The sequence below is a fragment of the Aptenodytes forsteri genome, unplaced genomic scaffold (assembly GCF_000699145.1).
Source record: "Aptenodytes forsteri isolate BGI_AS27 unplaced genomic scaffold, ASM69914v1 Scaffold7, whole genome shotgun sequence".
In the NCBI taxonomy this organism is placed as follows: Eukaryota; Metazoa; Chordata; class Aves; order Sphenisciformes; family Spheniscidae; genus Aptenodytes; species Aptenodytes forsteri.
The window spans coordinates 1,708,767-1,718,133 of NW_008795919.1; the positions used below are offsets into that span (position 1 = coordinate 1,708,767).

The 9,367-nt window shown below is 55.0% G+C and overlaps 2 protein-coding genes across 2 annotated transcripts in view; both read right to left on the minus strand.

Moving 5' to 3' along the window:
- The window catches only part of TFAP2E (transcription factor AP-2 epsilon), a 27,223-nt gene extending 26,898 nt beyond the window's left edge, over nt 1-325 (minus strand). Inside the window, exon 1 of the mRNA XM_019473524.1 lies at nt 40-325. Within this exon, the coding sequence (XP_019329069.1) occupies nt 40-325 (286 nt within the window). The remainder of the gene's footprint in view (nt 1-39) is intronic.
- A 5,079-nt stretch (nt 326-5,404) lies between these two features.
- Nucleotides 5,405-9,339, minus strand: NCDN (neurochondrin). The gene is made up of 6 exons (XM_009284748.2): nt 9,195-9,339; nt 7,627-8,613; nt 7,178-7,404; nt 6,778-7,002; nt 6,413-6,555; nt 5,405-6,126 (listed from the first exon to the last, which is right to left on the minus strand). The coding sequence occupies exons 1-6, from the start codon at nt 9,294-9,296 to the stop codon at nt 5,690-5,692; spliced, it is 2,121 nt and encodes a 706-aa protein (XP_009283023.1). The 5' UTR covers nt 9,297-9,339; the 3' UTR covers nt 5,405-5,689.
- Nucleotides 9,340-9,367: the final 28 nt, after the last annotated feature.

Below are 9,367 nucleotides of genomic sequence, written 5' to 3' on the forward strand. Positions count from 1 at the left end.
CTGCCAGCGGCACAGAGTGATCCGCATTGACCCCCACACCGGTAACACGCCCACGCAGGCGGCTGCACACGCCCACGCCCACGCCGGTGCAGTGATGCACCCGCGCAGTGATGCCCGGGGATGCACACCAGCACAGGCACACGCACAGCCCGACACGCACTCGCGGCACTCGGACACCCACGGACACACGCGCAGACTCGCGCACGCCCCGCGCGGCCCACGGGCGCCGTGAACCACGGGCGCCGTGGCCGGTCTCCGGGGCGGCCTTGTCCCCGCGGGGTCCCCGCGGTCTCACCGTGCCACCCGCCGGGAGCGGGCTGCCCATTGCTGCGCAGGAGTTTCCATTGGTGGCGGCGTGTAATTTGTGTGCGAGCAGAGAACAAACCCTTTACCCCCAACTGTAACACACCGTGATGTGTGATAGACATTAACAAACACAATCCCACATTGCATTTAATTTAATTCCACTCTTCCTGCCCCGAGCTACAGCTCCCTTCATTTTCATTTTTCCTCTGAATTCCCACAACTCAGACCTCTTTGATTTCCAGGTTTAATTAACAATGCTCATTAAATGAATTTTTATTCATTTCTTTTAATATTACCCTGCCACCTGTCTTTAGGAGGCAAGGGCTGATCATTTATTCTAATTTATTTCTATTAAAGATGGCATTTAAGGGAGGGAGGAGGGATGTGCAGAGGTGTAAAGGGCTGATCTATTAAAATCTCTTCATCCCCCCCCCAAACACTGTTCAAGGATGCTGCTCCTGAAAGTTCTATATTTATTTTCCACCACATCCATTTCATTTGCTAGGAAAAATTGGATTGGACATGCTGTATTTTGCAGTTATGTTCCAGTTCATTCTTAACATCCCTTGCTCGTCTAGTCCGTATAATGCCGAGTCTTTATTCATCAGAAAGAGGTGAAACTGTGCAAAATCCAGGCAGGAAGGGCCACGAGCCGGCCTGCACACAGGACTGTGGGGTGAGCAGGAGGATGCTCCCCGGCGGCAGCTCAGAGGGAAGCCATGTTTCCACCCAAAAATGAGACAGAGCAGGGGAAACCTGCAACACTGACAGACAAAGGGAAGGAAAAACAAAAGGCAAAGCTGCCCTGCTGCCACCGAACACGCCGGGCAAACTGGGCTCGTGGCAACGCGGTAGGCTGGGGCAGGGGGCCGGGGAAGCCCAAGCCTGGGGGGGCTGCAGGGCTGCCAGGGGTTCAGGTCGGGGCTTCTCACCCCCCCAGCCCAGCAGTGCCCAGGAAGGGGACAAGGGGCCTTGCAGCAGACAAGACTGAGTGGCTGTGACTGCTGTTGGGGGATGTGTGTCCATGCCAAAGGCGAGCTCTGACTGTTCCTCTCCCCCGGGCTTTGTGCAGCCCCCAGCAGCTCCTCCACCCTGGCACCCTCTCCGTTGGCAGCACAAGCAGCACCTTCCCAGCCCTCGGGTCCTGCCCAGCAACACGCTCAGAGCCCTGCAAGCACCCGAACAGTCCTTGCAAGACGCCTGAGAGCTGCCCGAGTCCTTCACTGCCCCATCCCCTCCGTACAGCTTTGCTAAGAGCGTTTTCACCCGCCTGGTGGTGAGGGCAAGCTAAACCCATGGGCCTCCCAGGGGCAGGAGGCAGCCGTTAAGCCACCAGTGATGATGACGAACAATTATTTGCTTTAACCTGCTGTCACAAGGTCCCAGGCAGGGCCGAGGACTGTCACACTGGGTGCTGTACACACGCTGTCCCAGCAGCTGCCTCGTTCTGTTACTGGTTCAGCATGGCCAGAGCAATTGCTGGGGGTCATCTAAACACAGGGTGCTCAAACGCGGCTCTCCACAGCAGCCTCCTCTCTGGAGGCTCTTTAGCCTCGCAGTTTAAGGATCATGTGCACATCCAGCTGTGCTCATGTTTTGCTCTGCCAAACGTCCTTCGTGTTTGCTAAGAGAGGGACACAATCATGCTGAGGTCCTCAACGAGAGACCTGCCCCCTCACCCCCCAGCTACGGGGAGCATTTGCTGTCGGTCTGGGCCAGGTCTCCGCCCCAGGGACCACTTGTTGCATTTGCACCCAAGCCAGAAATCTCTGAAAAACTGGTTTTGTAACAACGGTCCCAGTGCTCCTACCCAGGGAGATCAATGTGTTTGCCGGCTCTTCCAGGGGTGCGTGAGGGTCTTGAGGCAGCAACCTCTGCTTTTGAGGGTCAGCAGCGAAAATACCTGCCAAGCAGGGCGGTAGGGGCATGGAAATAAAGGTATGTGAGCACAGCTCTCTGCCCCAGTCAGAGATGAACCGGTTCTTCCCCAGAAGCCCAGCTCCCATTTCTCCAACACCTTGGAGAAATTTGCACTGGTCCTATCATTTCCCACACCCCCTCCCTGGGAATCCAGGTGGGAAAGGAAGCTCCTTGCTATGGGGCTGGAGACACAGGCAGGGCTTCAGGGAGAAGGACAGAGACCCTGTCAAGGTGTGGGCAGGGAACGGGGCAGCCCCCCTCGCTGCTCAGGCCTCCCACCCTCACCACCCCTGTTACATCTTGCGGCAAGAGGTTTGTGGGAGGGGGCTGCACTTGGTTCCTGTAGCACAGCAGCCAAATAACAACCTTATGAAATATTTAATTTTATTGCCAGTGCTTTTGGGGTGATATGAATAAACACTGTAAGATAACGTATGCCATGGTCGGATTTGCAATGGCGTTATGACATTTAAGCTGTCAAAGCGAAACAGAATGTGCATCTGCTCCTCCGGGGCCTTATCCATCTTGTCCAAGCCACGGTGAGCTATCATCTTGTTCCTGGAGAGCTCACTCTGGTGTTGAAAATGCACCAGGAGATAACGCACTTTGGGATGTTTGGTCTGGGATGCCCCTCCGTGCTGGGATCTCAAAGTGCTGTGGCAGACAGGGGACGTTAGGTGATGCCATCATCCACCTTTCTGGCACTAGAAGATCGATGCCCGCAGATGCCAGCTGCCAGTGGCAGAACCTGCGGTTGGGCTTGCAAAGCTCAGGGTGGCTGAGGAGTCACCCCACAGCCTTTGAAGCCTTGGCCAGGCTGCTGGGGCACCTTCTCCCTCGCGCTGGGCTGAGCCATCCCGGGCACGCCGGGGCCTGCAGACCGGCACAAGCAGAGCCAACGGAGACGCCCACATGGCAGGAGGCCTCTACCAGCTCCGGTGCTCTCCCCTCCTGAACGTGCTGCACTCTCTGTTGTCAGAGCCCAGGGGTCCTGGGAGGGAAACCAGCTTTTTAGGCGTGCTCTGTCTGACAACGTGTTTGGAAAGTGGTGTCCTGGGACAAGAGAGCAGTGATATTGCTCAAGGAGCCCCGGCATCTACACAACGCATCTCCTCTGACATTCAGCCCACTAACATCCCAGAGCAAGGCTGGTGTCTCACCCCATCCACTGTCAGCTCATGGGCAGCCAAGAGGAGTGTGTTTCGTGTTATGCAAAGAAACAAATATATGATGAGCCATCAGGGTCTCTGGGAGGGTCCAGCTCTGGCAAGGCATGGATGCTCCTTCCCACACCTGATGGGACTTTCCATTGAAGAGCGTGAGAATGAGGGCCAGGTGCTCCTCTCCAGGCACCTGCTGGTGGCCAAAACCCACTGCCCTGCGATGTGGTAAAGGATAAAGCAGAGGACTTCCCCAGGCTCTTGGTTTGCTTCCAGGGAGCACGGCTGTGCTGTGAGCAGGTAGCCTGCCTGGGAATTAAAGACCAGCAGCTAAAGGCCTCCAGGTCTAGGACCGCTCTGGTCTTGGACGGGGTCCTGCAGGCCCAGACTGGATCTCCGGTCAGGTGTTGTGGAAGCTCCTACCACTGCCTGCGGGGATGAACAGCCGCCAAGCCAGCACTGCTAACCACAGCGAGCCCAGCGCAGCGCTGGGGGAGAGAGGAGAGCACCCTCCTGCTGATACAGGCGCGTATCTCTCATTAGTGCTAATGATAGCCTTTCATTAATGGGAAGCCCGCACCCTTTGACCAGAGGCAGAACAGCGTACGGGACTGGGAATAGTCGAAGGTAAAACATTTGAGGGTTTGGATGTTTTTTCTGACAATCTGAAATGCGTTTCTGACTCTTCCAATGCATTGATGTTTCCCCGCGGTGCAGGCATGAGGTGTTCTTGGCAGGATGGGCAGACCCTCCCAGCCCACGCTCTAGCAGAGTTACGCTCTTTTCCAAGGCCAGGAGGCTCATTTGCTTGTTTGGCTTGCATCGCTTTCTTCTGGTAGCACCTACCTTTGTTCCAACTTGCATTGACTTTTCAGGGCTGAGCTGAAAAGATCAGAAAGATACTTTTCCTGAGCAACAGCAGGCACCTCCTCTCCGGTTGTGTAAGGCATTTGCTTTTGTAAAACGGTGAGCTAAAAATATGTGTAAAGCAGGAATGCGCCCAGACTCAGCCCTCCTTTTGAGACAGCTCCTCGCTCGATTCTTCTCTCAATCAGACGGTTCCACAGCCCCCCCGGCGTGAGTTTTGAAGGCAGCCGGGATCAGTGCCTTGCTCTGCCCGCTCTGGGCAGAGGCTGCTGCTCCCAAAGAGCTCCTCGACTGACACCTGGTGGAAAAGCCTTCCCGGACCCGGCTGCGGTCCGAGCAGGGAGCTCTGCTCCGGCCACAGCCATCCTCCGTCTGACGAGCTCCGAAATACCACCCCGGCCCGGCTGCTCTTTCTGGGAGTTTTTACGCTCGGGCTCACAGGGTACCCGAGAGCTGGCAGCCCAGGCTGCCAAGCCAGCGGTACAAGTGATTTACTCCCCCATCGGACATGTGGCCTTTCTCTTCTGTAAAGCAAACTACTCCCCAGTCTGCAGGGAGTCCGCGAGGTGTAATTCACGCATTTCTGCTTTCACAATCCCTACCCGAAGGCTCTGAAGAGAGCCAAGGCCTTTGCAGGTTGAACCCCTCACCTTGCAGGAGTGGAAAACTCCCCCTGTGCATCCCATCCCTGCAGCGAGAGGGAGCCTGAGCAAATACAAATCCTCGCGGCCGTGCCTTGTGCAGGTGTTTTACAGGGCAAACCAGGCAACAGCAAGTGGTGCTGTGAAGGTTTTCTAGGCATGAATTTGGGATGACGGTACCAGTCGTGGATACGAGCAGGGGGGTCGTCCCACAGCATGGCAAAAGGGCCTTGGTGCAACTTTGCCCCAGAAGGAGACAGGTCAGAGTTATCCTCGCTGCTACTGGTAAATTTTAAAGCTCTTCCCGTTCCTGCCTTTTGCAGCCTTCTACGTCTAATGCCGAGTTACTTTACTGACATGTGCAGGCCTCTGACAGAAAATAAGGTGACATCTTGAAGGGCTTACTGTGACAAAATTGGGAGAGCATGTTAAAGGGAGAAGCAGGCAACCTCTCAGGGCTCTGGGCAGAAATAAATCCCGACACTGCATGAGTTTGAAAAACAAAGCAACAGAAAACACCTTTAATGATTAAAAAGTACTTTTTTTCAGAAAGAAATACTGACAGAAGGTCAAGCAGGTGCATGTTCAAATGTTCTGAGGCAGCAACGGTTCTGCACATCAGGTAGTGGACAGTGCAAATCCCACTGAGCTCTGCTGCATCACTCCAGTTTCAGAAAGTTTGGTTACTTAAACGTTTTTTGTCCCCATCCGGCACCAAAGGGTGCGTGAGAAATGTTGAACAGATCTTGTGCAGGTGTCTGGCTTCATTTCCCACCCCAGGGTGCTGCTGGCTCTTCACTGCTCAGACAGACACTGTTCCAAAGCTGCCATACCGTAAAGGTTGGCCCACTCCCCGCCGTGGTGTGACAGGATCACGTCCCTGCACGGCTTGCTGGCTCTGGCCAGCTCTACCAGCACGCCCTGGAAAGCGGCGATGAGTTCAAAATCCACCGAGGCTGGAGCGACGCGGGTCAGTAACTCCGAGAGGCCTTCCAGCCACCGCGCCTGGAGGACGGCTTGCGGCAGCCAGGGGAAAAGCGGCACGCAGCCGGCCAAGGCCTGCATCCCCAGGAACCAGAGCTCACGGATGTCAGCCCAGGCACTCGCGTAGGCAGGCGACACGGCCGCGGCCAAGCCGTCGCTACCGGGGTCTGCTTGGGCGGTGTGGGCCTGTGATAGGAAGCGAATGGCGGCTCCGAAAAACTCCTGGGCAGACTGGGTCTCCTGAAGAACTGGAAGAGAAAGGAAATGAATGACTCGATACAGAGCTTGCTCGGCCAAAGGAGGGACCCTTCGGTGGGTCTGTCTGCAGCAGGGCTTTCAGGGAGAGCAGAATACCATTCCCATCAGCCTACTGAATCTTCTGCATATTCCTTGCTCCTCCAGGTTTTTGGTTTTGTCACTTTTCCAATGACAGCAACTGGACCCGTTTCCTTGCTTTCGCCAGCCCAACCACCCAGACCTGGTCTCTGCCCACGCAGAGCAATGTGCAACTTTGCCAGTGGGAACTCTTCTTACCTGCTGAACTTGCAAGGATCCTGGCCATCATCAGGCCCAGAGTCGCAATGTTCGCTGCTAGAACCAGGTGATCTTTCTGGGGCAGCAGAAGCGGAAGAGACTTCAACAACATGTCCATCAAGGAGGAAAAGGTTTTGTCTCGCCTAGAGAGAAAGCAAACCCTGAGACACGTTTCCTGAGCAGAGCCAGAAGCACCTGAAAATGTCAAGGTTAAAGGCAGTGTCAAAAAAGTAATATAACTGGTGTCGAAAAAGGGACATCCCTCTTTCAGCATAGTGTCTTAAAAGATCCTGCAAGCTCATTTCACAATGCACTCTCTTTCTTCCCACTGACAATCTTAAAGCAGGCTCCTGCGGCTCTGTTACCTGATGAGGTCCGGTGCAGTCACGACCAGGTTAAGGAAAATCCCACACGCCGTCTGTAGACTCATTTCAGTGCTTGTCAGTGGAGTCAGGGACCCGGGCTCGGAGGTCAGCACCTCCCACTGATGGAGGAAGTACTCACACAGCAGTGCTGGTGCTCCCTCTGAGATGAGGATGTCCCGGGGCCTGTCCTCTGCTGTTAAATGGCAAAAGCCAGGTAGCAGAAATCTGGAAGGGGAAAGACATTGGGAACGTGAGGCAGAATGGGTCTAAGCTCTGCATTTACATCCAACTGGGGGGAAAAAAGAGCCATGGAATTGGCACTGCAGGGAGAATGGAAAATAGAAAAAGATTTGAACAGGTTTGTGCTAAAACACATCAACTCTGTGCTTAAAATACGCACCTCAGAGCATCCTGAGGCAAGCCAGAGCCCTCGGTGCTGACCAGCTCTGGCTGGGGAAGACCCACAGCTGGGCTGCCCTCTTTGAAAAGCTTCTTGGCATAATGAACAAGGAAAGGCAAGAGCTCACAGATTTCCTGCTTGAGGGAGGATGTCTCTTCTGCCATCCAGGCTCCAAGGATTCGAACAGAAGCAAATATGAAAGGATCTTGTAGCTCCTCCTGTTTAACCTGCATGAATAAGAAAGCAGACAGAAAATGACACGTTAGGGCCGCTGTCCTATCGAGGTACCGCAGGCAGGAAAACCACAGTGGGCGAAGATGCATGTTTTGCTCTACACAGCTATGGCCATGAGCTGCTGAGCACCCATTAAGCGTCCCAGTGAACAGCTATCAAAGCCTCCCAGAAGAAACCCACAAAAACACGCTCTTTGCCTGAAAGCCCTGCATTACCTGTCTCAAGTAGAATATTACAGCTCCAAATGCCTCCTCCATGATCCTCACAAGCTGCATTTTCTGCACCTCTTCTAGCAGTGGTTTCTCTTCTCTCAGGCACTCCTGGATCCCCATCTCCATAAGGATATAGCAGGCTGTTACCACTTCTTTCTTCCCCTCCACCTCCAAGGGATCTGGCTCCTCTAGGGTCAGGCGGACCTCCACACAAGCCAAGTTCACCAGCAAGGCCAGGAACTTGCTTCCAGCATTCCCTGCTGGGATCCACTCTGACCCACAGGCCTGCACGAGGCAGGCAGCAAGCTTCAGAGCAGGGTCCCGCTGTGACTGGCTGAGTTTACTGCCCAAGATGTTAGCCAGCCCTTTGTAAAGTCTATGGAGGCACTCACAGCCCTGCGAGTCCTGTGTGAGGGGTGGCGACAGGGGGATGAAGTGTGGCAGAACCTCACACAACTCAAATTTGGTCATGTCTTCAGTCTTGAGAAAATCATTGGTGAGCTTGCTCAGCACGGCCAGGAGGTGTGGAGCGTCTCTCTGCCAGCACTTCGCCTCTGCTATGGCCAACAGCCCCAAGAGCAGCGTCAGAGCACGGTCAGAGCCATAACTGCAATTCACGTAGGCCTGGCACAGGGCAGACACCGTCCCTTTGGTCACCAACTCCCTGGGGCCCCTGCTAGTGGCCATGACAGCACTCAGGCACTGGTATGCATCATCGATCATGGACGTGCTGTCTGGATTGCAGGAGGAAACCAGGATGTCATTGAAGGTTGGGATTTTGTTCAGGATTTGGGAGTGACCAGCTAACTCGGGATCGGTGCAGAAACATGCCAACAGAGTAAGGCCCAGTGCCCGGAAGGTGTGCTCGGGGCATCCCGCCGGGGGCTGCCTGGAGGTGAGCAGGCGATTTGGAAACGTGAATCCAATTGCGTCAAAGATCTGGCGACGGATCTTAGCGTCTACTTCTCCGGCTCTGACCGCTTTGGTCACCTGTAAGGCAAACCAGGGGTGAGTGCGCAGCATAGCAAGAGCCTTTGCTAAATTTACAGGATTGAACAGGCAAATAAGAAGCCTAAACAACTGTCATTAGTACAGAGAAGTATTTGGAAACGGAATCCAATTGCGTCAAAGATCTGGCGACGGATCTTAGCGTCTACTTCTCCGGCTCTGACCGCTTTGGTCACCTGTAAGGCAAACCAGGGGTGAGTGCGCAGCATAGCAAGAGCCTTTGCTAAATTTACAGGATTGAACAGGCAAATAAGAAGCCTAAACAACTGTCATTAGTACAGAGAAGTACCCACTGAGCTGGGCACTTAGACCAAGTGCTGACCCAGAGCTTTACCAGAGCGCGGCAACGCTGACTACTCCTCAGCACACCCAAGCCAAGGCCAGGCTCCCTCCACTTGGGAACACCAACGCGTGGAAGCACCTTGCCCCGAAGCCCCCAGCGCCAGCGAGCACAGCTGCAAAGGCCGCTCGGTCACTCTCGTTTCCAGCGGCGGGTTTCGCCTTCCCCCTGCCCGCTCCTGAGGCGATGGCGCCCACGGCGCCGCCCCGCAGCGGTTCCTTACCAGGAGCAGGGCTGCGAACTGCTCGCTGTCGTTTCTCGCGTCTCTGAGCACGCCGAGGCACCTCTTCAGCGTCGAGTTTCTGTCTCCGGCGTCCGAGGCCATGGCCAGGTAGGTCGGTTTACGGACGGGGAGTAAAACCGGCGCCGCCGGCACCCCGGGTCTCTCAGCCCGTT